Source organism: Carcharodon carcharias, chromosome 16, assembly GCF_017639515.1.
Source record: "Carcharodon carcharias isolate sCarCar2 chromosome 16, sCarCar2.pri, whole genome shotgun sequence".
NCBI lineage: Eukaryota > Metazoa > Chordata > Chondrichthyes > Lamniformes > Lamnidae > Carcharodon > Carcharodon carcharias.
Genome location: NC_054482.1, coordinates 60,220,582 through 60,248,316, shown reverse-complemented (window position 1 = coordinate 60,248,316; position 27,735 = coordinate 60,220,582). Strand labels below are relative to the sequence as shown.

Sequence of the window (27,735 nt, the reverse complement as noted above, 5' to 3'; positions counted from 1 at the left end):
TTCAGCTCTTTTGTCCATGTATTGTGGACTATGGCTGTAATGAGGTCAGGAGCTGAGTGGCCCTGGTGGATCTGAAACTGAGCGTCAGTGAGCAGGTTATTGCTGAGCAAGTGCCATTTGATAGCACTATCAACGACTCTTCCATTACTTTGAGTAGACTGATGCGGCAGTAATTTGCCAATTAGGTCAGGAGCTAAGTGGCCCTGGTGGAACTGAAACTGAGTGTCAGTGAGCAGGTTATTGCTGAGCAAGTGCCATTTTATTGCATTGTTGACGACTCTTTCATTACTTTGAGTAGACTGATGCGGCAGTAATTTGCCAATTGACCAGGTTGGATTTGTCCTGCTTTTAGTGGACAGGACATACGTGGGCAATTTTCCGCATTGTCAGGTACATGCCAGTGTTATAGCTGTACTGGAACAGCTTGGCTAGTTCTGGAACAGAAGTCTTCAGTACTATTGCCAGGATGTTGTCAGGGCCCTTAGCCTTTTCAGCATCCAGCGCCTTTAGCCATTTCTTTATCATGTGGAGTGAGTGAACCGAATTGGCTGAAGAGTGGCATCTGTGATGCTGGGGACCTCAAGAGGAGGCTAAAATGGATCATCCACTCGGCGCTTCTGGCTGAAAATGGTTGCGATTGCTTCAGCCTAGTCTTTTGCATTGAAGTGCTGGACTGCCCAATCATTAAGGATGGGGATATTTGTGGAGCCACCTCCTTCTCCAATTAATTGTGCAACACCATTCACACTGGATGTGGCAGGATTGCAGAGATTAGATCTGATCTGTTGGGTGTGGAAATGCTTAGCTCTGAATATTGCATGCTGCTTCCACTGTTTGTCATTTCCAGTGCCTAGGTTGACGCCAGATAGTCAGTCCAATTTCATTCCTTTTTCGCTTTGCAGCCATTTGATAGAGCAGAATAGCTTCAAGGCCATTTCAGAGGGCATTTAGAGTTAGCCACACATCTGTATCTATATCTGGTTTGACAAGCTGTATTGCTGTTGCTATTTCTAAGTTCTTATCAATGTGATACCAAAAGCATTACTCAAAGTATATGAAGGACTTCAGTCATTGTTGCAGGATTACCCAGGATTGCACAATTACAATGGAACTTGTAATTTGCTGTTGTACCTCATTACTACTCCCTTAATATATTGATGACAATGTACAAATATGAATAATCTTTGAATCTTTTTATTTTTGGTAAACAATCTCCATTAAAAAGAAACAAAAGGACAGGAAAGCAGAAAAAAAATACATAAGCTTACAGTTTAAAAAAAACAGATAAAATAGTTATGTTAATTTACCAAGAGAGTAAAACTAAATTGAAAATGGTTAAGGCTACAATGGAACACACAAACAGTAGCAGGCCATTCATCCCTAGAACCTGTTCAACCATTCTATTAGATCTTGGTTGATCAATTCTATTTGTCCATCTTAGCTCTATATCCCTTGATATCCTGACATAAAGACAAAAAAACCAATCAAAGTCATGAAAAGTTAAATTAATCCAGTATTCATAGCCTTTTGCAGGAGAGTTCCAGATTCCAGTGCCGTTCCTGTGACCAAGTACTTCCTGATTTCAGTCATAAATAGCTCAACTGTATTCAAACTCATCATATTAAACATGCAGTCAAATCACCCCTCAATATCCTACACTCAAGGAAATACAAGCCAAGTTTACGCAACCATTCTTCAAAATAAACTGTTTAGCCTTGGTATCGTTCTGGTAAATTTTTCCTGTACCCACTCTAAGGTCAAGACAATCTCAAAAGCTGAAGGCAGTACTCCAGATGGAATCTGACCAATGCTATGCACAACTTCCTCACTTTTGAATTCCAAACTCCTTGAGACAAAGACTAACTTTTAGAGTATATGTTGTATCTGTGCTTTTTAGTGAACTGGGTACAGTTCCCAGCTTCTCGTCTTTAAGAAACAATTCTGATTTGCCTTTCTCAGATCCAAAGTGAATGACTTCATGGCCAAAATTTTCCTTTTGGCGGGCGGAGCAGGTGCTGACACGGGCGGCCACCCGTGATCGGGGCCACGCAGCCACTTTGCGCGGGCAGGCCAATTAATGCATTTTGGACTCCTGTGGAGATCGGGAGTCTGAAGTTTGCAGTGCACGTGTACAGACCTCTGGGTCCAATGGTGATCCGGCAGTCTCTTTAAAAGAAGGCTTGGCAGCCTCCTGTGGCCAGCTGCAAGTCATACCTCAGGGGGTCTGCACAGCAGATCAATGTTGAGGGAAGGCCAGAGGGGCAGGCTGCAGGGTCTGCCCCAGGAGCAGGGCAGGCTGCAGGGTCTGCCCCAGGAGCAGGGCAGGCTGCAGGGTCTGCCCCAGGAGCAGGGCAGGCTGCAGGGTCTGCCCCAGGAGCAGGGCAGGCTGCAGGGTCTGTCCCAGGAGCAGGGCAGGCTGCAGGGTAGGCCAGTGGGGGGCCAATGTGCCTCTCTCCTTTCTGATGATTGCCTTGCTGCCCTTCTCGAAGAGGTGGCAGCATGGTGGGGGATGCTGTTTTCCCAGGATGGGAGGAGGAGCCCCCCCCCCACATGCCGAAGCATGCCTGGGAGGAGGTGGCGGAGGTGGTGAGCTCCCATGGCATGGTGCGGCACACCTGGATCCAGTGCTGTAAGCACTTCAATGATTTGTTGCACTCTGGAAGAGTGAGTACCATGTTGGTGTTTGGCATTTAACCCAGCAGGTAGCCTTAGCCTTTGAGGGCACCCTTGCCCCCCAAGTCTTACTGTTGTGACTGCATTGATTCACATTAGGCCTTTGTTGCATGCTGGGTGGGAAAGCAGATAGTGACCATGATTGCATCAGCCTCAGTGGCTCATGAGAAGATGGGTTCTCCCCGCATCAAGTGTTGGTCTTAGTCGCACATGACTAGTCTTGGGGCAACCTGCAGGAGATGCAGCTAGGCGCATACTCAGAACTCCAACACATGTCCTATTCATGGTGATGAGATTGTGGAAGGGGAGCCTCAAGGTCTCGTGGCCAAGAGCCATCTGCTTCCCTTGATGCCGCAGCTAGTTGCGCCTCCTTGTCATGGGAGCTAAGACTGTGTTTCTGAAAGTGATGGACACTAAATGTGCCCAAGGTGGCTGTTTGGGGGTGGTGGGGAGCACAGTGGAAGCAGTCGTACTATATTTTTGTGACTGATCAGCAGTAGCAGGAAGAAGGGGCACTGGAGGCCTCAGATGGGCCACTGTGGTCGGGGTGTGGCGTGTGCATGCAGAGTACATGTGCGATTAGCCCCATGCAGGAGAAAAATGCTCACAATGATCGAAGGGCACTGGAGGTAGCCAGGCCCATTTGGTGATATTGAACCGTTTTGAGCAGGAGGCCCTGGAGCTTGAAAGGCACCATCCACCCAGGTCCACAGGTATCGGTGAGGCTGGGGTGGAGCGGCCAGGTATTTGAGGTCCACAGTGACATCCGTTCTGTCTTCCCACCGTCCAAAGCACTGATAATTGTTTGAATCGTTATTGTAGCAACACTGCTCATTCACAGACTGATAGTCAGAGGTGTGGGTCACAGACAAAGGTCCCTCGGCCCTTCGAAGATGCGCATGTCAAGCACCTTGCAAAGTCGCCTTATCCCATTTCTGACCACTATCCCCATGGTCTTGTATGCCATGGCATCACAACTGCACATCCAAAAACTTATTACGTTAGGAGGGTTTCTGCATCCACCACCCTTTCAGCCAATGCGTCCCATATTACTGTGTGCAAAAGTTCCTCATCACCTCACCTGTCAGCCTCATGCCCCTTACCTTAAATAAATGTCACTAGGTTAGTCATCCTTCTGCCAAGGAGAAAAGTTGCTTTTTGTCCACCCTATCAATGCCCCTCACAACGTTATGAAGCTCAATGTCACCCCTCAATCTCCTGTGCTTCATGGCAAATGTCCCCAGTCTATGCTATGTATCCTCATAACTCCGACTCTCCAGGCCAGCATGCATCCTGGTCAGCGACCTCTGCACTCTCTCCACTCCAATCACATCCCTTCTGTGAAGTGCATTTCATAACAGCATGCAGTATTGTAGCTGTGGCCTAGGCAGCGTTTTCAGCACTTGCAACATGACCTCCCTGTTCCTACATTCTATTCCTCGGCTAATAAAGGCAAATATGGCATTTACCTTCTTAAACACCTTATGTTCCTGTCCCGCTGCCTTAACGGGCCTGTGGACATGCCCAGCAAGGTCCCTCTGATCCTCCTTACTTTCCACGGTCCTACCATTCCTCATGTATTCCAGTACCTTGTTTTCCTGCCCAAGTGCATCACCTCACACTTATCCACATAACATTCCATATGGCATTACTTGGGCCATCTGACCAGCCCATCTGTATCGGCCTGTAATGTTTGGGTCTCCTGCTGACAGTTGCCAGCCCACCAATGTTCGTCTCCTTAGGTTCTGGAAGGTTGAGCACATAATGAGCCTGGGGGAAAGGGTGAAGTCTGTCACTGTGTGAACGCTAACTGATCCACTGTCTTTGTTGTTATTTTCAGCTTCATCAGAGGCTGGCGAACTGGTTCCATTACAGATGCCCCCTCCCACACCTGAGGGCCGTGAACTGTCACCTGCGTCACACCATTTCTGCTAGGCAGGCACAAGTGCAAATACTAGCATATCAGTAGGAATTGCAACATCGGCTAGTGTCCTGGGGCACAGTGGAGAGGGCACTTCATAATTGCTGGTGGAGCTGGCAGAGACAGAGTGCCAATGGCGCCAGCAGTCGGAGGACTGCAGGGGCCAAGGAACATGCTTAGTCGGGGCGTGCTGATGTGCCTCTGGAGTCGTCCACGACGCAGCAGCTGCAGGAAATGCAGCCGGGTGTGCGGGAGCATCTGGGAGTGTTGCATGAGAGTATGCTTCGCTTGGTGTCCGTGGTGGAGGAGTCGATGCGGAGCATGAGTGATGCCATGAGCCTCATATCAGAGTGTCATGCTTCCTCATGGAGAGAGTGGCGACTCTCGTGGAAAGGGGCTTCCAGGAGAACAAGCAGCTTCTCCTGGAGATACGCTCAGACCTGCAAGCCCTCGCAGCGCCAGTGGCCACAGCTCATCATTGGCAATGTGGGAGATAGCCTGGGCACCAAGTTTCCCAGCTTGGTGCCCATCCATCTATGGTGAGCAGGGAGGTCCGAAGCAACCTCACGTCGGCGCAGCAGCTGCCTGTCATCTCTGCGGGCTCCTCTCGGTGCTCCGGGTGAGGGCAGCAGCTCCTCCGCCCCTTTGCCAGTGACCATTGCATCCATTGAGGCTGAGACAACTGGGGAGATGCCAGCTGTGGAACTGGCAGCTCCCTCACAGGTGGGGCCAGCACAGTCTCCACGGGCCAGAGGATGACTGCCAAGGTCATCAAGGCCACCAGGACAGCAGAGTCAGCAAGTTGTCTCAAAAGCCGCTCCAAGTGATGGGGCAGCACCAAGACGTAGCACCCATAAACGTAAGCATAAGGCACGTTAGGCACACCAAGGGTTTCTCACTGGTGCTTTTGTGTTGGCCCTAGATTAGGGAATTATTATTTATTGCTGTTGCAAAAACATTTTGCTTTCATTTTGTTGGACCATATCATGGATGAAATTAAATCCACATGTGTTACCATGGCTGAGGGTGGCTCCTTTGTGCTGCATTTGTATGTTTTACGGACATGTCATGAGTGTTTGAGTGGACATTGAGGTTTATGTCCAAAGCCCTTAGTTGCAGCTGATGAAGTAGCAGATTTATCACTTAAGTACCCAGTATGGATGCACCAGGCAAGGCTGGTCCTGCTGATGCATTTGTGTTGAGCTAGCTGAAGGTTTGTTGGATTAAATCTCCCGGGTATCCCTGCCTCCTTGGTGTAGTGCCAGGTCAGCGTTCAACCCTCATAATTCCCCTGTGCTTCCTCATCCTCCAAATCACTGCTGGACTCAGCGTGCACAGCCGCATCCACTGCATCAACATCTTCATCGTCCACTGCATCCCCGCTTTCCAGCGCAAGATTGTGGAGAGCGCAGCATGCTACCGCTATCGCCGACACACGATCTTGGGAGGTACTGGAGTACATTCCCTGAGCAGTCCAGGCATCAGAAGCGCATCTTGAGAAGACCGATGATTCTCTCCACCACAGCCCTTGTGGAGGTGTGGCTCCTATTGTAGCGCTGCTCAGCTTCTGTTCTTGGATGGCGGAGAGCTGTCATGAGCCACCTTCTGAGGGGATAGCCCTTGTCACCCAGCAGCCATCCATCAAGCCAAGCCGGAGCGCTGAAGAGCCCCGGCACCTGGGAGTGTCTGAGGATGTAGGTGTTGTGCAAGCTGCCTGGGTATCTTGCACAAACTTGCAGAATCAGCATCCTGTGATCACGTACTATCTACACGCTCATGGAGTGGAAGCCTTGATGGCCACATGTGTGCAGCCTATTGCACCCTGGACGCAGCACCGTGAAAATTCTGCCCTGTATTTTTCCACATTGAATTCCGCATACCATAGTTTTGCTAGCTTATTTAGCCTGTCTAATATCCCTTTGAAACCTAACCCCATTTAAACAGCTTACTGTGCCTCCTTAGTGGCATCTACAAACCTTGATGTACAACTGTTTTGGACTAAAGATTAATTCGTGTAGAACCTCCTCAAAGCAGCACCATGTGGACTACATTGATTTTCCAGAGGCAGAAAGCACAGCAGGCCACTACCTGCATAGCCCATATGGTATTTCTCATTGATAGCATGAAAGAAACCCACATGGGTCACGTTAGTAATGGCCTCTGGAACTGTCTGCCGCAAAGGAATTGACATAGCCCATGTAGCATCATTTTGAAGCTGCATTAAGCAAACAAATTTTAGCCCTCTATTCCTTCATACGGCCATTGATACATATTGTGAAAAGGTGAGGCCACCATATAGATCACTGGGGTACACATGAATTTTCACATCCCCACCAATCAAAGAACAAACCATTTACCCTTACTCTCTGTTGTAACTCAGCTGGTAGTACTCACACTTCTTGGAAGGTTGTGGATTCAAGTTCCACTCCAGTGTCTTGAACACGGATATCTGGACTGACACTCCAGCATACTGCTGAGGGAGTGCTGCACTGCCAGAGGGCCATCTTTATGATGTGCTGTTAAACGGAGGTCCCATCTGCTTTCAAGTGAATGTAAAATATTCCATGGCACTATCTTGAAGAAAAACAGGGGAGTTATCTCTGATGATCTGGTCAATATTCATCCCTCCAGCAACATCACCAAAACAAATGATCTGGTCATGATGACATTGCTGTTTGTGGGAGCTTGATGTGCCAAATAGGCTGCAGATTTTTAAAGTTACAATGGTGACTACACTTCAAAAGCACTTAATTGGCTGTAAAATACTCTGCGATGTCCTGAAGTCATGAAAGGTGCGATAAAATGCAAGTCTTTCTTTCTCTTTTTCTCCCCCTGCCTTTCAACCCACAAGCAAAATCTTCCAATTGCTTATTTTTATGCCTTCTATTATGTCTAGTTGTTAGTTACTATTCTGGTAATAATGACATTCCTGATGTTGGAATAATTAAGCGTTTATTTCAATATCACAGAACATGAGTTGAAATCGGAATCAATTTCACCTAACTTAAGAGTTAATATGACTTTATGTACATGGTCACTTAATTATTAAAAAAAGAAAGACACACATTTATATAGCACCTTTCATTGCCACCAGATATCTCATAGCACTTTACATTTCAAAAGTATTTCATTGGCTGTAATCATTGTTGTGATGTAGGAAGTTGTGGATAATTTTAACTTTAGAACTGAAACCTAGTTGCTTATCTATTTTTTTAAATTCATTAATGGAATGTGGACGTCAATGGCTAGGCCAGCATTTATTGCTCATCCCTAGTTGCCCTTTGAGAAGGTGGTGGTGAGCTGCCTTCTTGAACCACTTCTTGAAGTCCATGTGGTGTAGGTACATCCACAGTGCGATTAGTATTGTTTTCTATCACCTGTTTTCATAAATGAAAGCAAAGAAAAAGCCATCGCTTCTGTAGAGGGTGCACACATGGTCCTTTGGTTTCTTGTGGCTCTAGTAAATTATGTTCTGGTTATCAAACACATATTACATCTTCCTGTGATTTCTAATAGTCCAATTCGAGCTCAAGAGGATTCTTGGCTTCTTGTTTATTTATTTATAATGTATTGCCAGAAGCCATTTTTCCTAGCTATGAATCAGCAATTACAGAATAAGGCTTTTCTGTATACTGCTTATTTTCCATTGTGGCCCAAGAAAAATTGAATCTGCCTCAGTTATTGTGATGAAGAGCCTGCTGGAGGGTATACTTGTTGCACTTTAGAGTAACTTCTAGAACATTGCTGAGGTCCTTTCTAGCTGTTTGTCACTTTTATCATTTTGGTTAACCCATCAAAAAAGAAAGTCACACATTTCCTGCCTAGCCACCCTCAGGAGTGGAATACATTCCCTCATCAGAGTACAAAATCTCAAAACAAACAAATCATTGGACTTGGACTGTAATTATCTCAGAGTTAAAAATAGACTATTTGCGGTCTCATCAAGGCTCTATATAATTGCAGCAAGACTTCTTTACTCACGAACTCCAATCCTCTTGCAATAAAATCAACATACCATTTGTGTTCCTAATTGCTCGTGTACCTGCACGTTAGCTTTCAGTGACTCATGAATAAGGACACCCAGGTCTCTTTTGGACTTCAGCATTTCCCAATCCCTCACCATTTAAATGCTCTGCATTTCTGTTTTTCCTACCCAAGCGAATAACTTCACATTTTTCCACATTATATTGTTTCTACCATGTTCTTGACCACTCATTTGGCCTGTCTAAATCCCCTTAAAGTCTTTTTGCCTCCTCCTCACAACTAATATTTCCACCTAGTTTTGAGTCATCAGCAATCTTTGAAATAATACATTTGGGACCACATCCAGTTTATTGATAGACTGCAAATAGCTGGGGCCCAAGCATGGATCCTTGTGGTACCCCACTAGTCTCAGTCTGCCAACTTGAGAATGACCTGTTTATTCCTACGCTGTTTTTTGTCTATTAACCAATTCTCAATCCATGCCAGTATATTACCCCTAATCTAACCAGCTCTGATTTTGTTTACTAACCTCCTGTGTGGGATCTAAAACCTTCTAAAAATTCAAATACGCCACATCTTCTGGTTGTTCCTTATCTATTCTGCTAGCTACATCCTCAAAAAACTCTAGCAGGTTTGTCAACATGATTTCCCTTTCATAAGTCCATATTAACTCTGCCAATCCTACCATTATTTTCTAAACATCCTGTTATCATATCCTATATAATAGATTCTAGCATTTTCCCTACTTCTGATGTCAGGCTAACAGATCTGTGGTTCCCTGTTTTCTCTCTCCCTCCTTTCCTAAATAATAGGGTTACATTCACTACCTTGCGGTTTGTAGAACCTATTCCAGAACCTATAGAATTTTGGAATATGACCACCAATGCATCCATTATCTCTACAGCCACCTCTTTCAACATTCTGAGGTGTGGATCATCAGCTCCAGGGGATTTTCAACTTTCAACCCCATTAATTTCCACCTTTTTACTAATACTAATTTCTTTTAGTTCCTCATTCTCGTTAGTCCCTTGGTTCTCTAGTATTTTTCAGGTGATTTCTGTATCTTCCTCCATGAAGACAGACACAAATACTCTGTTATTCCCTTATTCCCATTGTAAATTCTCCGGTCTCTTCCTGTAGTGGGCCCACGTTTATCTTTGCTAATCTTTTCCTTTTTTACATACCTGTAGAAGCTTTTACAGTCAGTTTTTTATTTTACTTCCATATTCTATTTTCTTTTTCTCTTTTCTTTATCAGTTTCTTGGTCCTCCTGCACTGAATTCTAAAGGTGCTCCCAATCCTCGGGCTTACTACTATTTTTTGGCAACTTTATAAGCTTCTTCCTTTGATCTAATACAATCTTTAACTTCACTTGTTAGCCATGATTGGATCACTTTGCCTGTTAGGTTTGTGCCTCAAAAGAATGTAAAGCTGTTGTAAACCATGTATTAATTCTTTAAGTGCTTGTTATTGCCTATCTACCGTCATACCTTTTTAATATAGTTTCCCAATCTGCCCTTCATACCTTCATAGTTTCCTTTGTTTAGATTTAAGACCCTAGTTTCAGATTGAACTACATCACTTTCAAACATAATGTAAAATTCTATCATTATGGTGTTATGACACAGCAGTTGATAAAGCGGAGTTATTTAAAAATCCCAGAGGGAAACTTTAAACAATTTTCATAACCTCTATTTTCATTTCATATTTGAGATGCAACTCTGAATCCAGGAATAAAACCACCAGCTCTCGAGAGGTTTTTATATCTATTTACATGAGACATTTATTAACTTACACAAGTTAAACATATACACATGACTATAAATTACTACTATCATAACTTTTACCAAATTACCAAACTAATCTCCACTGAGATAACAGCAGCCCATAGACTTTAAGCAGACACCAGGCAAAGCATTTTCATCTTACAAATTCAAAATGAGGTTTCTTTCACTTTGGTTCCTTGCAGACACGGTTGTAGGCTTACAGGCTTTGATGTTACATGCCTCTGCTCTGCACACACAAAATTGCTGTCTGTTATACCCAGCACATTTCATTGAATATAAATTCTCATTGTATTACCAGCCCCTTTGAAGTCCACCTCTTCTAACCCCTTTCATATTACCAATTTTATTAGTAATATAAACATTGCTTGGTCTCCTCTAGATTTCACTCCCCTTGACTGCTCTATTCGACAAAATGCAAATGCACTCTACTTCTCTTACATCTTAAAACTGGTACACATCAAGGCACCCAGACTAGCTGACTTTAATCCAATTAAGACATGCCCACAGACTAAACTGCTATTTTTTAAAAATATAATTTCTAGTAATATTATATACATTCATAGCTCCTTTACAACAAGATTATTAATTAACCCTTTTTCATTGCATTATAATAGATCTAAAGCTAGTCCATTCCTTAGTTTGTTCCTCAACAAACTGTGTTCTAGAAAACCACCTCATTCACATGCCAGGAATTCATCCTGCACAGGATTAGTGCTAATTAGGTTTACCTCATCTATATGTGGATTGAAGTCCCCATGATTACTGTATTACCCTTGTTACTTGCACATCTAATTTCCTGTTTATACAGTGCCCCACATTACCACTACTGTTTGGTGGCCAATAAACAACAACTACCATTGTTTTTTATTTGTTCAAGGGATGTGGGCATCACTGGCTAGGTCAGTTTTATTACCCATCCCTAATTACCCTTGAGAAGGTGGTGGAGAGTGGCAGTCCATGTATTGTAGGAACACTCAGTGCTATTAGGAAGGGAGTACCAGGAACAGTGAAGGAATGGCAGTGATATAGTTACAAGTCAGGATAGTGTGTGGCTTGGAAGGAAACTTGCAGGTGGTGGTGTTCCCATGCACCTGCTGCCCTTGTCCTTCCAGGTGGTAGAGGTCACGGGTGTGGAAGGTGCTGTCGAAGGAGCCTTGGTGAGTTCCTGTAGTGCATCTTGTATACATTATACACTGCTGCCACTGTGCGTTGGAAGTGGACAGAGTGAATGTCTAAGTTGGTGGTGGATCAAGCAGCTACTTTGTCCTGTATGGTGTCGAGTTTGAGTGTTGCTGGAGCTGCACTCATCCAGGCAAGTGGGGAGTATTGCATCACACTCCTGACTTGAGCCTTGTAGATGGGAATCAGAAGATGAGTTACTTGTCGCAGGATTCCTAGCCTCTGACCTGCTGTTGTATTTATATGGCTGGTCCAGTTCATTTTCTGATCAATGGTAACCCGCAGGATGTTGACGGTGGGGAGATCAGTGCTGGTAATGCCATTGAATGTCAAGGGGAGATGGTTAGATTCTTTCTTGTTGGAGATCGTCATTGCCTGGCACTTGTGTCGCATGCATGTTGGCTGCCATAAGCCTGAGTATTGATATGACTTCACTGAATATTGATACGATTTTAGTGTCTGAGGACTCATGAATGGAGTTGAACATTGAGCAATCATCAGTGAACATCCCCACTTTTGACCTTATGATGGAAGGAAGGTAATTGATGAAGCAGCTGAAGATGGTTGGGCCTTGGGCACTACCCTGAGGAACTCTTGCAGCGATGACCTGGGACTGAGGTGATTGCCCTCCAACAACCACAACTAGATCCTTTGTGCTAGGTAAGGCTCCAACCAGTGGAGAGTTTCCCCCTGATTCTGATTGACCCCGGTTTTGCTAGGGTTCCTTGATGCCACACTCGGTCAAATACTGCCTTGATGTCAAGAACAGTCACCTCCTCTCTAGAGTTCAGCTCCTTTGTCCATGTTTGGACCAAGGTTGTAATGAGGTCAGGAGCTGAGTGACCCTGGTGGAACTGAAGCTGAGCATCAGTGAGCAGGTTATCGTTGAGTAAGTGCCACTTTATAGTACCGTTGACAACACCTTGCATCGCATTGATTGAGAGTAGACTGACAGGGTGGTAACTGGAACGGGTTGAATTTGTCCTGTTTTTTGTGGACAGGACATGCTTGGGCAATTTTCCACATTGATAGGTAGATGTCTGCGTTGTAGCTATACTGGAACAGCTTGATGAGGGACATAGATAGTTCTGGAGCACAAGTCTTTGGTAATGATGCTGGAAAGTTGTCAGGGCCTGGAGCCTTTGCATTATCTGGTGCCTTCGGCCATTTCTTGATATCGCAGAGTGAACTGAATTGGCTGAAGACCCGCATCTATAATGCTAGGGATCTCAAGAGGAGGCTGAGATGGATCATCCATTCACATTTCTGGCTGAAGATCGTAGCAAATACTTCAGCCTTATCTTTTGCACTGATGCGCTGAGTTTCCCCATCATTGAGGATTGGGATATTTTTGGAGCCTCCTCCAGTGAGTTGTTTAATTGTCCAGCACCAGTCAGGATTGCAGAGTTTAGGTCTAATTCGTTGGTAGTGGGATCACTTAGCTCTGTCTATTACTTGCTGATTCTGCTCTGTGATATGCAAGTAGTCCTGTGTTGCAGCTTCACTGGGTTGATGCCTCATTTTTAGGTATGCCTGGTGCTGCTCCTGGCATGCCCCCCCTGCAGTCTTCTTTGAACCAGGGTTGATTCCCTCGTTTGATGGTAATGGTAGAGTGGGGGATATGCCAGGCCATGAGCTTGCAGATAGTGTATGAGTGCAATTCTGCTGCTGATAGTCCACAGCATCTCATAGATGCCCAGTCTTGAGTTGCTAGATTTTGTTCAAAATGTATCCCATTTAGTATGGTGAAAATGCCACACAACACTGGAGGGTATATGAAGGCGGGACATCATCTCCACAAGAACTGTGCAGTGGTCGCTCCTACCAGTAGTGTCATGAACAGATGCATCTGCAACAGGTAGATTAGCGAGGACGAGTTCAGGTAGGTTTTTCCCTCTTGTTGGTTTCCTCACCACTGCCGCGGACCCAGTCTAGCAACTGTGTCCTTTAGAGCTTGGACTATAGTGGTGCTACTGAGCCACTCTTGGTGATGGACATTGAAGTCCCCCACCCAGAGTTCACTGCCTGTTGCTGTTTCTTAACATTACCCAAACTGATTCCACATCCTGATGTTTCAATTTAAGATACTGTCTCAGTAATTTACTGATCTCACCTTTTATTAACAGTGCTATCCACCTCTTATTTTTCTTTTAGCCTATCCTTCCTAAATGTCAAATATCCTCAAACATTCAGTTCCCAGTCTTGGTCTCCCTGCAGCTATGTCTCCATAACGGCAATTAAATCATACCTGTTTATTTCCATTTGTGCCATCAATTCTTCTAACCTTGTTGCGAATGCTGTTTGCATTCAGAGAGAGTGCCTTTTTAAAAATTATTTTCACAACCTCTAGCCTGATCTGTTGGTGCACTCTTAAATGCTCTGTCCCTTCCTGTCATACTCAAACTATCAATTCCCTTATTGCTATCTTGTTCTCTTGCCTTGTCCTCTCTTTTTAATTTATCATATCTTCCCCTACCTGATCCCTCAGTCCCACTATTTAGTTTAAAGCCCTCTATACCGCCCTAGTTATACAACTTGCCAAAACACTCGCCTATCCCATCCCAGTCCAACTGTGCAGCTCCCGCCTTCCCCAGTACTGGGCCAGTGCCCCGTGAATCAAAACCCATTTCTCCCAGACCAATCTTTGAGCTACGCATTTAACATTCTAATCTAACTTACCCTACACCGGTTTGCTTGTGGTTTAGGTAATAATCCAGAAATTATTACTTTTGAGTTTCTGCTTTTTAATCTAGCCCCTAGCTGCTCATACACTTTAAGCAGAACCTCTTTCCTAGACCTACCTATGTCTTTGGTACCTACATGGACCACAACAACTCGATCCTTCCCTTCCCACTGCAAGTTCCTCTCCAGTCCAGAGCAGATGTCCCAAACCCTGGCATCAGGCAGGCCACAGAGCCTTCTGGACTCTTACTCTTGGCTACAGAGAACTGATTAGATTATCCCATATCACCACGACATTCCTATTAACTCCTCCCACTTGAATGGCTTCCTGTAACATGGTGCCATGGTCTGTTTTCTCATCCAACCGGCAGCCCTCAATTTTCATCTAAGCAGTCTACAGGTACCTCGAACCTGTTGGACAATAGCAAGGTTTCTCCACTTCTACCTTTTCAATCCTCATACCTGCCTTACTCACAATCACACCCTCCTATCCCAGTCCATGGACCAAATCAGACAACCCTATCCTAAGAGGTGTGACCACCTTCTAGAACAAAGGGTGTCCAGATAACTTTCCTTCTCCCTGGTGCATTGCAGTGGCTGAAGCTCCTCCAGCCACAGACACTTACTGCAGATGTTTTTTTCCTTTGGATCACACGGGTGTGCATGAACTCCTACATTTTGCAGCCACCACACATCACCTGTCTTGCCATCTTTATAGTATTTAATTATTTTACTGACTAAATTTTAATTGATGTCTCTAGTCCTAGCTGTGCTTACATTCTTATTATTTCAATAAATGTTCTACTTACCCCGATTGAAATTCCCTAGTTAAGATAAATAGGATATGCTCATCAATCATTCTAATGAGCTTTCTACTATTAGTAAATCTTACTACTGCTAATAGAACTTTACAATTACTAAAGTTACCTGAGTTTTGAAAGATAAATTGGCAAAAAAGCTCACCAACCAATCAGCTACCTGTTTTCCCTTTGATTTTTCTCAGAACGTGGTCGGTCCACCCTGGATATCTCAGAATGGAGTGGATAGCTCGTTTAGATGCTGCTGCCTGTCTCTGGGCCCTCCTTTCTCCTGCTCTTTTAGGTGTTTTTTTTTAAAATATACTTTATTCATAAAATATCTGAAAGAACATTCCAAAACATTTCTAAATGGCCATCACAAAAAGTGCAATCAGATTCAACTTTTATACGTGGATCATGAGGTGCTTCAACGCAATCAATGAACATTACAGTCATTCCAATATGGTCATTACAGACAGTCAGACAGTGCAATGGGATTGGAGTTCTCGAAATACATGTTGCACTCTGCGGTGCTTCAATACAATTATGATACATTCAGTTTTCACTACATACGCTTATTGAGAGCCGTACAGCCTGAGGGGTCTATATCTTTCCCAGCCCCTCGGTGCACTGTGGCAGAAAGGTCTTAGTCAGCGACCTTTCCTCATTGCGCCTTTGCGGGGCTGCCCCAAGCTTTAGTGCGTCTCTCAGCACGTAGTCCTGGAGCTTGGAATGTGCCAGTCTGCAACACTCGGTCAGGGACAACTCTTTGCACTGGAAGACCAACAAGTTTAGGGCAGACCAAAGAGCATCTTTCACCAAGTTGATGATCCTCCAGCTGCAGTTGATGTCTGTCTCAGCATGTATCCCTGGGAACAGCCTGCAGAGCACAGAGTCCTGTGTCACAGCACTGCTCGGGATGAACCTTGAGAAAAACCACTGCATCTCACCCCACTCTTTTAGGTGTTGCTGCCTGTCTCCAGGTCCTCCTTTCTCCCACTCTTTTAGATGCCGCTGTCTGTCTCTGGGTCCTCTCTCCTGCTTAGAGCATGACTCAGTGTTTTTTTTTGAGGAAATAGCATCTGAATTAGACTGTGCCCCATGATATGGTTGAGGAGAAGTTGGACCTTATTGTGCTGTTTTGCAGACGTAAAACAATCACATCAAAGTTTAATTTTGGGGACCAGCAAGCTGTGCTTTAAGGATACCTGAAAAATGACTGACCCAAAATTGAATCAGGCTATTTTTTAGCCCTGCCTGGAGGTAATTTACAACAGGTGGTTGGTCCCTCACTTGCACAGTTAAAAGACCTAACTCCTAATTTAATCCTCTCCCTGAATTGGGCCAGTTAGGACAGGAGTCAGGCCTGCCCCACTCAGGACTTTTCAGTAGTCATTGTGGCCGAACAGTAGCTGCCAACTAAAAGTAAGTTGAGAAAAAGAATTGTTTATAAAACCTTCCTTTGGAGGAAGGAAGAGCTGGAGTGCTCCTCTGACTCCCCAGTCATCACGGTCATCGGCGCCTGTTTCATGCTTCAACCCCAATCTCTGAATTCACACTCGGGCCATTGAGGCAAGTAGCCCAATGTTCTTCTATGCAAAAGAACGTGATGCTAGAAGAAGCATGATAGGTGCTGGCAGTATACTCAATTTTTTTTAAAATTGAGCCTGAGAATGGCCTGAAATTTGGCACCAAGTTGGATGCATGATAACTGTGATTCCAGGCCCAAAAATAGGTCCAGATGAATCTCCATCACTTGTACTTAGAGTTTAAAAATACATTTTGTAATAGCCCCAAACTCAGTTTGATGTGGTCAGATTTGCTGTTGATACCAAACTGTGAGGGCCAGAAGAAGCAACTCAAAGCTACAGTAGAAAGGACAAAATTAAGATGTGAACAGATAATTGGAAGATGAAGATTACTGAATTTTAGTAGTTTCTTCACTAAACATATCCATCCAATGCAGTGCAATAATCAACAAAGAATACAATTCAGAAGAAGTCACTATCAAATTGGACAGTGCCCCAATCAGACCATACTTTGAATTCAATGTCCCATTGTGATCACTGAAACACAAGGGAGGCAGTGCTGAGAAAATTCACAGTGCAGATTAGTATCAGGGTTCTTATTTCTGAGGGAAGACTGGAGAGAATCTTTCTGTTTAGCATGAAAAGGAAGCATCTGAAAGGTGATTGTATAGAAGTATATGGTGCGTGGTACTGGAATGTTTAAAAGTGAATACTACTTAAAATTAATTTGTGGGAGTAGGACAAAGGACGCAGGTTCAAAACAGTGAAATGTAATTTTAGGACTGCTCTAAGCAACTTATTTTTCATGCAGAATGTGGCCAATGCTTGGAATGGACTTCCAGTGGAGTGGAGTAGATGAAAACCTGGATGGTCTTTAAGAAACAATTAGATGCTCCAGTAGGATGTTTCTAGATGAATGAACTAACATGGGCTGAATATTTTTTCTGCTCCTTTGTCATTTTTTAATATTGTAAGCATGCAAAAAGGCATAATTTTAAGAAATGATGCCTTAGTGTAGACCTTCCTGAACTGGGGCACATTTTGGGAATGAGGTGTGTATCCCTTCATCTGCTTAATTATGGAAGGAATGTCCAAATTCATGATATGCATTCCAGCCAGACAAGGCTCCCTACTGAGCCTCAAATCAGTATCAAGCACTCCCAGACCAACTGTTTCTCAGCTGGTTAGAAAGTAAGACTTGCTCTGTTCTTGTCACTGAGCAACATATCTTAGCCCCAACCTCCAGAAGCTGTTCCATGCTATCTTTTCTCTTTCAGATACCATGATTTTAGCTAGGTGAGTTAGCTGAAAATTTTAGGTATGTAATTATTCATTCTATATAACAAATTGCTTTTGCTTAGTACTGAAGTCTTTTAATCATGTCTTTCCCAGGCACTGATGTTGAAAATGATCTACACTGAAAGTTCTTCGGATCACTGCTACACACCTCCTCCAGCCAAGTCCTCGTCCCTAAACACTGAGCTGCAAACTGATTGCAATTTTCTCCTCATAGCCATTAGACTGGCATCCTTAAATCAGATTCTTGATCCCTGGGTTTACTTATTGTTCAGAGAAATCCTGTTAAGGAAAGTATGTCAGGTAGCCAATGCTGTGACTAATTGCTCAGTAGAGGGGTTCAAGGAGATTCCTGTAACAGTGGAAGCTAGGGACCATTTGAAAGAACAAACAACATAAATGAGATAAACCAAAATTTGGTAATCTGGTTTATTATATGAGAGAAAATATTGGCTTTGGCTACCTTTCAAGTGTGTAATGTGCATGTGAAGCAACCCTTACAAATATTATTAAGGCTTTGAGTTCATTCATTTGTTTTATCTGAGCCTCTGATTTACTGAATCTCTAAGTTACTTGATTTGCCTTAGAGATTGTTTAATTTATACTACATTTGATGCTGGTAAAGAGCTGGTGCTCCATCTGCCTTTAAACGGTAGTGCAACATACCTGGCAGAAAACGGCAGCTAGGCTCAACACTGTGTAGAACAACTGCATGACCTGAGAACAGATGCCAGAGAAGGTGGCAAGCCTTAAGAAGGCTACCAAGGCACGTTTCCCAACGGTCCCAATTAGCAGAGAGATGACTCAAGTATGCACGCCACAATGAATTGCCTGCTGGTCTGTTTCCCATTTACTGCTGGCCCATGCCAAGGTCTCTTACAACTATGCAGTTCTTGCATTTTCTTTCTGCCCTTACACCAGTCAGCACACACTGAAGCTGAAATTTACAGCTAACTTCAACACGTGGCTCAAATGAAGCAATTTGAAATTAAGAAGGGTAGACAGCATTTAAAAGAGATTTGCATAATGCCACGAAGCAACCGACCAGTGGAAAGATGATCAACTGGTACAAATGTTCCAAAAAATTTGAGTTGTCATTAGACATACGGGGAGTGTTCACTTATTTTCAATACATCATGATACACCTTGTGAAATTCTTGATTATAGTACACATATTATGATAGAATTTGGAGGCAGCTCCGAATAAGCGAATTACTAAAGGAACCAGAAGAGAGATGAGAGAAATTATTTTCCTAGTGAGTTGTTGGAATGCACTGCCCAAAATGGAGATGGAAGCAGATTCAATAATATTTTTGAAAGGAAATAGGACATATAATTGAAAAGGAAAAATAGAATGGAGGACTTTAGGGAAAGAGCAGGGGAAGTTAGACTAATTAATAAGTCTTTCAAAACGTCAGCTCAGGCCTTCTTTTATGCTGTAAGATCTATGATTCTATCATTTCAAGATACTTTTTGTTCCAACTTAAACCCTAATAAAAAAGATGAAGCATTTAAAAAAATGAGAGGTAAGAGAAAGATGTCTCTGTCTAAATGCATGGAAATGTCCCAGAGTTGATCTCCATTTTCCTTGTTTATCTAATATTCATGAGCCAGCAGTAGGAACACCAGTGTTGGCTTTTGTGTTCCAGGGCTGACCACACCCCATGGTACAGGGAGCCATTCAAGTTGGGGGGAGGAAATAGGAACGTAGTAGTGGCAGGGGACAATATAATTAGGGGGATAGATGCTGTTCTCTGCAGCCGTGAGCGTGAGTCCTGAAGGCTGTGTTGCCTGCCCAGGGCCAGGGTTAAGGACACCTCCTCAGGGCTGGAGAGCAGCTTGGAGTGGGAGAGGAGGGATCTAGTTGTCATTGTCCACAATGGCACCAGCGACGTTGATAGGACCGGAAAGATTCTGCTGAAAGAATTTGAACAGGAGCTAAATTAAAAAGTAGAACCTCCAAGGTAATAATCTCAGGATTACTACCTGAACTGCGGGCAAATTGGCATAGGGTAAATAAAGTCAATGAGTTAAACGCATGGCTCAAAGATTGGTGTGGGAGGAATGGGTTTCAGTTCATAGGGCACTGGCATCAGAGATGGGGTAGAAGGAAACTGTTCTGGTGGGGTGGGCTTCACTTGAACCATGCTGGAACCAGTGTCCTGGCGAATCAAATAACTAGGGCTATAGTGAGGGCTTTAAGCTAAATAAAGGGGGGAGGGTTCTGGAGAGGGAATAAGTAGGCTTACAAAGCAAAAGGATATGGCGGCATTGGAGGGCAACTACTTAGGTAATGATACCCAGGAAGGGACAGAGTGTACAAACATTAAAAAAAGTGGCAAATATGGTCAAGGGGGAAAAAACTGGTAAAAAGGCACAATTAATGGCTCTTTACTTAAATGTACATAGCATTCGGAACAAAATAAATGAATTAACGGCACAAATAGAGATTAATGGGTATGACCTTATAGCCATTACAGAGGCATGGTTACAAGGAGATCAAAGCTGGGAACTAAATATTCAGGGGTATGTGACTTTTCGAAAGGACAGGCACAAAGGTAAGGGTGGTGGGGTAGCTTCGTTAGTACGAGATGAAATAAGTGCGATAGCAAGAAATGATCTTGGATCGGAAGGTGTGGAATCCATATGGGTGGAGGTAAGAAATAACAAGGGGAAGAAGATACTGGTGGGAGTAGCCTATAGGCCGCCTAACAGTAGCTATGCTGTTGGACAGAGAATAAATCTGGAAATAATGAGGGCATGTGAAAAAGTCAGTATATTAATCATGGGTGACTTTAATCTCCATGTAGATAGGGAAAATCAAATTGGCAGAGGTAGCCATGAGCAAGAATTCATAGTGTATTTGGGACAATTTCCTAGAACAATATGTTGTGGATCCATCCAGGGATCAGGCTATTTTGGATCTGGTGATGTGTAATGAGTAAAAGATCCCCTAGGAAACAGTGACCATAACATGGTGGAATTTAGGATTCAGTTTGAGAGTGAGAAGCTTAGTTTGGAAATATCTGTGCTAAACTTAAATAGGGGTAATTACAAAGGAATGAGGGCAGAGTTGGCTGTAGTGGACTGGAAAAAGAGTTTAGCAGAAAAGACGGTTGATGAACAATGGCAAATGTTTCAGAAAATAGTTCATGACGCACAACAAATATATATCCCAGTGAGGAAGAAGGATTGTAGGAAGGGGATGAACCAACTCTGGTTAACCAAGGAAGTTAAGGGTTGTATCAAAGTGAAAGAAAGAACATACAATGTGGCAAAGATAAGTGGCAAGCCAGAGGACTGGGAAAGTTTTAAAAACCAACAGAAGATGACCAAAATAATAATGAGAGAGAAAATAAACTTTGAGGGTAAACTAGCAAGTAATATAAAACCGGACAGTAAGAGCTTCTTCAAATATATAAAAAGGAATAGAGAGGCCAAAGTCAATATAGGCCCCTTTGAGAATGAAGCTGGGGAAATAATAATGGGGAACCAGGAAATGGCAGAGGAGTTGAATAAATACTTTGCATCAGTCTTCACAGTAGGAGACATTAATAGCATTCCAAAAATACTAAATAATTGTGGGGCAAAAGGGAGGGAGGAAATAAATACAAAAACTATCACTAGAGAAAAAATTCTACGGAGACTAATGAGGCTAAATGCCGATAAGTCCCCTGGACCTGATGGGTTGCATCCTAGGATAATAAAGGAAGTAGCTGGAGAGATAGAGGATGCACTGGTAGTAATCTTCCAAGAGTCCTTAGATTCTGGTAAAGTTCTAGAGGATTGGAAAACTGCCAATGTAACACCCTTATTCAAAAAGGGAGGGAAACAAAAAAGTTATCTGTCATTGGGAAAATGGTGGAGTCTATTATAAAGGATGTAATAGCAGAGTATTTAGAAATGCATAACCTAATCAAGCAGAGTCAGCATGGCTTCATGAAGGGGAAATCATGCCTGGCAAATTTATTAGAATTCCTTGAGGAGGTAAGAAGCAAGGTAGATGAAGGGGAACCAGTAGATGTAATATATTTGGATTTCTAAAAGGAATTGATAAGGTACCACGCATAAGGCTATTTAATAAGATAAGAGCCCATGGTGTTGGGGGTAGTATATTGGAATGGATAGGGGGCTAGCTAACTAATAGAAGACAGAGAGTTGGGATATGGGGGCATTTTCAGGATGGCAACCTGTAACTAGTGGAGTGCCACAGTGCTGGGGCCCTAATCATTTACAATATATATTAATGACTTGGATGAGGGAAATGAATGTACTATCACCAAGTTTGTGGATGACATGAAAATAGGTGGGAAGGCAAGTGGTGAGGATGATACAAAGAGTCTACAGAGGGATATAGACAGGTTAAGTGAGTGGGAAAAAACTTGACAGATGGAATATAATGTGGGAAAGTGTGAGGTTATGCACTTTGGCAGGAAGAATAGAGGAGCTGAATATTATTTAAATGGAGAAAGACTGAAGAAAGCTGCAGCACAGAGGGATTTGGGGATCTTCGTGCATGAACCCCAAAATGTTAGCATAAAAGTTCAGCAGGTAATAGGTAAGGCAAATGGAATGTTGGCCTTTATTTCAAAGGGAGTGGAGTATAAAAATAGGGAAGTCTTGCTAAAACTATACAAGGCACTAGAATAGTGTGAACAATTTTGGTCCCCTTATCTAAGGAAAGATATACTGGCATTGGAGGCAGTCCAGAGAAGGTTCACTAGGTTGATCCTAGGGATGGAGGGATTTTCTTATGAAGAGAGGTTGAGTCGGTTGGGTCTGCAATCATTGGAGTTTAGAAGAATGAGAGGCGACCTTATTGAAACATATAAGATTCTTTGGGGACTTGACAGGGTAGATGCTGAGAGGTTGTTTCCCCTTGTGGGGAGTCAAGCACCAGAGGGAATAACCTCAGTAAGGGGACATCCAATTAAAACAGAGATGAGGAGAATCTCTTCTCTCAGAGGGTAGTCAATCTGTGGAATTCTTTACCGCAGAGGGCTGTAGAGGCTGGGCCGTCAAGCATATTCAAGGCTGAGATAGACAGATTTTTAATTAGTAAGGGAATCAAGGGTTATGGGGAAAAGGCAGGAGAGTGGAACTGAGGGTTATCCGATCAGCCGTGAATGGCAGAGCAGACTCGATGGGCCGAATGGCCTACTTCTGCTCCTATGTCTTACGGTCTTAGGGCTGGGCCACCAGTTAGGATTACTGGTCTTGATAATTTTTGGATATGATGTTCCCCATTCCCTACTCCTTTACTATTAAATATACTTTTGGATTTTATTGTGGCTTGGCTAGGATATTGCTACCTAGGGAAGGTAAGAGAGTGCTTCTGTCACACATGGAACAGCAACCAGTGTGAATCAACACTTCTGGAAGGCGGAGGAAGAAAAGTGGCACTAAATTACTGAAGGAAACGTTGTGCTCCTTGGAATGTTTCAGTAGTTTGTTCTGTTGTTTGACACAAAAGTGTATTCCAATTGTGCTCCATTATTTAAAGAATATTCTCTATCTTCATGGAAACTGCAACTATCTTCATGGAAACGACAATTATCTACTGAACAGACCAACTGTATAAGTCAAAGACTGTTAACTGTTTGTGTATTATATATAACGTATTGTAATGATTATGTAAATATCTCTTATTTAGGCCCGGGATTATGCACCAGTAATCAAGTACAATTTTTTATAACGCACTTCTACAAATTAATTTGGAAAGTGAATATTTTAATTAAATGGATGGCATCAATAGCATTTCATCAAATGTATCTAAAATACGTTGTTATTGAGTTTGAGGAGTTTTTATTATTGCAACTAGATTTGGAAATGCAGCATTACATGCAGTAAAGATATAAATTAATAATGGTGTCCTGAAGTGAAATGTCCTAAAATTGACTGTTCAGATTGCTTGGAGCCTTTCCATATAACTTACTTGCACTTAAGATCTGTGATGTATTTCAGCAGATTTTTTAACCATTTTGTGCAATTGTATTGAATATTGCCATCAAGTTGCACTTTTCTTAGAAAAATTCTAAATTGTACATTTTTTCAAAACGTTATATATATCAGTTGTAACAAGTGGTCTGGCTGTTTATGATATTGTGTATGATTATCTATGTTGAGAATAATAATAGCTATTGAAATCAAACTTACCAGGCTCTAATAAATTATTTCTCCAGTACTTCAAAATGTGGAACTCTACCTCTCTTGATCATTGCTTCCTATCATAATTATATGCTCTCTAAACCTAGGCTCACTGTTATTTGATTTTTTGAATTCATTCATGGGATGTGGGCTTCGCTGGCTGGACCAGCATTTATTGCCCATCCTTAGTTGCCCTTGAAAAGGTGGTGGTGAGCTGCCTTCTTGAACCGCTGCAATCCATGTGATGTAGGTACACCCACAGTGCTGTTAGGAAGGGAGTTCCAGGATTTTGACCCAACAACAGTGAAGAAACAGTGATATATTTCCAGGTCAGGATGGTGAGTGACTTGGAGGGGATCTTCCAGGTGGTGTTCCCCTCTAACTGCTGTCCTTGTCCTTCTAGATGGTAGTAATCATGGGTTTGGAAGGTGCTGTCTAAGGAGCCTTGGTGAATTCCTGCAGTGCATCTTGAAGATGGTGCACACTGCTGCTACTGTGCATTGGTGGTGGAGGGAGTGAATGTTTGTGGATATGGTGCAAATCAAGTGGGCTGCTTTGTCCTGGATGGTGTCAAGCTTCTCAAGTGTTGTGGGAGCTGCTCACATCCAGGCAAGTGGAGACTATTCCATCACACTCCTGACTTGTGCCTTGTAGATGGTGGACATGCTTTGGGAAGTCAAGAGATGAATTACACGGTTGCATGATTCCTAGCCTCTGACCTGCTCTTGTAGCCACAGTGTTTATATAGCTAGTCCAGTTCAGTTTCTTGTCAATGGTAACTTCTCTTTGTCCCCTACTGCATTCAAACTTGGTATTTGCACCAGGTTTTTTGTTGCTCAATTCATCACCTGGATTCCCCAATCTAAAAATGTAACAATGCTAAGGCCACATAAGCAAATAATAAAACAAACTAGTAGAACAGCTGAGATTTATTCTAGAAAGCTAAATGTTCAGTGGATCTGTTTTAGCAATGTTGATATTGGCTAAATATGTCACAATGACCATGCAAGGAAGCTCAGACAAAACACTTAACAAACTGAGTCATGAAGCATTTAATTACAGAGTAAATGGCAGGGTAACACATCCAACATTTTGCTTACATCCTGTGTGCAGTTCTGCTAAATGAGACATTTAACTTTGTCAGGTTAGGTTGTGATTTGAAGGCACACCTCCATTTCACAATGGTTTAGTGCGTAGTTACATTTGCTTGACATAATTTGACTAATTTGAATTTTGCTTATATGTAGTTATACAAGCTTTTAAAATTAAACAAAATATAATATATGTTATACATTCACTTAAATAGTCATCACAAAAAGCTGACTATAGATTCCACTGAATCATGCTATTGTACTATTGCTGCTAGCACTTGAGGGTGTGTGCCAATTGTCACTCCTCCATTTAACTCTTCCTGGACACTGTCTCATTGTCTCTTTCATCAGGTCTCTTTCCAGCAGGGAGCCATTTCATCATTTCTTCAAGATACTTATCTTAATTTTGTGACATAAATCTCTACTGATTGCAGTTTTACAAGGAGATATCATTAACTTACCTCGTAATATGTGTTTACATAAATCTCATATAGTTGTTGAGTGCATTTGGGTTACCCGCCTTGTCTTTCTGCACGAGGTCTGCACCTAAGCCAACAAGACTTTCACCCACAACAAGCTGAATGGTTTTCTCAGGGTTGCAATAGGCATTTGCACAAATTGTTGGCAACTGTTGTTTGATCTGGTGTACAGTCTGTTTGTGTGATGTAGTCTATTCCCACTTGGTGATCTCTTTTGTCAGACCACGTGAGGGAGCACGAGGTCAAGGGTGAAGCAACTATAGTTTCTGATGAGTCTTTGCAGATTGGATTTCCTGCACAGTTGTAGGATCTGCGGCGTTTGCAACAGCTTCAACTTTCCATGAATCAGGTGATACTCCTTCACCACTGAGCACATGCCCAAAGAATTCGATTCTGCTTTCACTGAACAAGGACTTGACTTTTTTCAAGTTGAGGTTACATTCTCGAAGACATTATAGACATGCATGTAGATGTGAATTGAGATCACTTTTGGTGCGACCATAGATAAGAATATCATGACTGATGTTCAGTGTGCCTTCAAGTCCTTGAAGTGCAGACTGAATCATATGCTGAAATACCTCAGCTGCTGAGTTGACTCCAAAGTTATGCCCTTGTATCGAAAAAAAGTCAAATGTGAGTGGAGGATACTGTAAGATATCTCAATTCTTCTGCAAGCTCGATCTGATCATAGCTTCCTTGGTGGTCAAGTTTAGCAAAGCGTTTAGCATCCTTCACTTTATGATCTTATTGATTGTTGATGTCAAGTGTCTTTCTCATTGTATGGTTTGGTTTGGTAACTGCATATCAACACCGATTTTAATCTGGTTCTCACTCTTGAGTTTCTTGATGACTTTTCCTGAAGCTTGTTGAATGTTTTGCCTCCAATAACACTGACAGATGCTTCTGTATCTGTGAAGGCATGTACATCTGAGCAGCCAATGATCATTGTCACAAGTGGCTGGTTGCTGTGCTGGAAGAGAGAACAAAAGTATATTCAGGGCCATCATTCTCTACATTGGCTACATTCTCTTGTCTGTCACAAACAGAATGTATGTGCTTCCTTTACTGATCAGTATGTTTGTATGTAAGAGATGTGTATTTTCTTATCCTCAGAGTGAGTGTCCCATTTAAATATTTCCAGTAGCAAGATTTTTTTGAGTTTAAAAATGAAGACGGTTGTTTATTCTCACACACTTATCCTGAATTTAATGCAACATTTCAATCACTCGTCTCTCCCATTCAACATGTTCAAAATCACCAAAGTCACATTTGGTTGCTAGTTGCCTGCAATCGCATGCAATATTGGTCAATTGATTAATTTGCTTCTTGCTTGGTGCATTGGAAGATGATTGCTTCATATATTCTACTTTTCTTGGGTGTGAAATTGGCTGTTAGTGCATTTTTGCTCAGTTGTAGTTATTTTGCTCAGGCATAACTGTCTCAAAAATATCTTCCAATTCTTCACCTTCATGGTGAAGAAGTAAAGCCTTTTTCCTTTTGTCATCTGTGATTCTAAAACCTGCCATCCTGCCTTCAAAATGTGATAGCCATTTTTGCTAATGTGGGAATACAAATCATGGCTCAAAAGATGGAAGATTGGACAGAGACAATGCCATCTTGCTCAGCAGCACAATAATAGTGCATGATCCAAGATCCAGGATCACATTCTTTTCAAAGAAAAATTTCTCTGTAATGATCCAAGATTAATATTTTTTTCTTTGAATGATATGGTGAGATCAATGTGTGTACACATCATTATTCTTGCTAATCCCAAGCTGGAGTGCCTGAATGTGTGTCTAACAGCAAGCTACAGCCTCAATGTGTCTCCTAAATCTCCAACTTAAAATACTCTGCTGTCTACAAAAAGTAGACAAAGACCTTCCAAAAGTTTCATACCTAAAAGCAATGTTCCTATTTCTCACCATTTTCATTACCATTGTTAAGGTCTTGTGAAGAATCAGTAAGATTCCTTTATTCTCTTTCTAGACTCCCTCTGCTGGCACATGGGTGGTATCTTCAAGTGGACAAAATATACAATGCCATTTTCAATACACTACTTTCACCTGCACAATGTGTGGTAAATGTATGTTCTCTATGTTTTCCACTGGTGTTAACATTTGGGAAAAATGTATCTTCTATTTCCTAACCATGTTTTTCTGGTGAGAGGAGG

The 27,735-nt window shown here is 42.7% G+C and overlaps 1 protein-coding gene across 1 annotated transcript in view; it reads left to right on the top strand.

Annotated features, from left to right (window-relative positions):
- Positions 1-18,247, top strand: part of ptger3 (prostaglandin E receptor 3 (subtype EP3)) — a 46,216-nt gene extending 27,969 nt beyond the window's left edge. The window contains exon 4 of the mRNA XM_041207816.1: positions 17,945-18,247. Coding sequence (XP_041063750.1) covers positions 17,945-18,247 — 303 coding nt within the window. The remainder of the gene's footprint in view (positions 1-17,944) is intronic.
- The last annotated feature ends 9,488 nt before the right edge of the window (positions 18,248-27,735 follow it).